We start from the raw sequence: 1,007 nt of genomic DNA on the forward strand, positions 1-1,007 counted from the left end.
TGAGGGCCTGGTGTGGGCCGCACCGGCAGCCGGGCTCTGCCTCCCCGCTAGAGACTGAGGTCCACCACCACGTGCCGGTAGACCAGCGTGTTGGCCTTGAAGCTGGGAGCCAGGAGGAGCTGCACATCGGCAGCCGGCACGTAGCGGAAAGCCCGCGGCGCCTGGACCGACAGCTCCTGAAATTTGACGAATTTCTGCTTCTCCTCTTCCCACAGGTAGATGTGGGTGAAGGAGAAGTCACTGCCCAGGGCCAGGTACTGCCGTTGCTCCACCGAGAAGGGCTGCATCACCATGGAACCGCGGGACGGCAGCGTCTGGAGCTCAACGAAGCGCTGCCCTTCCCATCGCACCACCTTGGAGTCACCGATGTAACGGCTGAGGCAGAGGAATTGGTCCCGCTTCACCCTGAAGTGCTTCACCATCTGCACGTCCAGCATCTCCCCCACCTCCCCCTGGGGCGCGAATTGCTTCTGCGCCCGGCTCCACTGGTAGATGACGGGAGCTTGGGAGCTGCTGGAGATGATCAGCCGGGGTTTGCCGTCGTTCTCCACGTATTCCACGTCGGTGTCGCGATGCCAGGCGTGGAGGGCTTGGTGGGAGTAGAAGCCATTCTGGTTGAGGCGGTAGAGGCTGGTGGAACCGGCCTTGGAGCTGTCGGCGATGACGAAGTACCAGTCACCTTCGATCTGGAAGGCCTCGATGTCGTTGGGCTTGCGGGTCTTCTGGCTGTCGATGTCTTGGATCTTGATGAACTTGTCCACGGCGGTGTCCCAGCGGTAGATGTAGGAACCGCCGAAGAGCTGGGCCACCACCACGTACAGCTGGTTCTGCGCCACGATGGGCTTGCAGTGCACCGCCGAGTGAGCTGCCAGGCAGGACCACGTCACGCCGGGGCTGCGCCCTTCCCGAATCACCCACCCAGAGGGGTCCCAACGCGGGAGGGGACCCCCACCCTGATGCCTTACCGGGGATGCGGTCAAAGTCGCGCAGCTTGCGCTCCACGTAGT

At 63.3% G+C, this 1,007-nt stretch overlaps 1 protein-coding gene across 1 annotated transcript in view; it reads right to left on the reverse strand.

The window, feature by feature from the left end:
• Positions 1–47: 47 nt before the first annotated feature.
• Positions 48–1,007, reverse strand: part of LGI3 (leucine-rich repeat LGI family, member 3) — a gene marked incomplete at its 5' end in the record, with an annotated part of 1,535 nt that continues 575 nt past the window's right edge. Inside the window, 2 exon segments of the mRNA XM_009580794.1 lie at positions 48–865; positions 966–1,007. The exon segment at positions 966–1,007 is cut by the window's right edge and continues 19 nt beyond it. Coding sequence (XP_009579089.1) covers positions 48–865; positions 966–1,007 — 860 coding nt within the window.

This window comes from Fulmarus glacialis, unplaced genomic scaffold (genome assembly GCF_000690835.1).
Source record: "Fulmarus glacialis isolate BGI_N327 unplaced genomic scaffold, ASM69083v1 scaffold31446, whole genome shotgun sequence".
NCBI lineage: Eukaryota > Metazoa > Chordata > Aves > Procellariiformes > Procellariidae > Fulmarus > Fulmarus glacialis.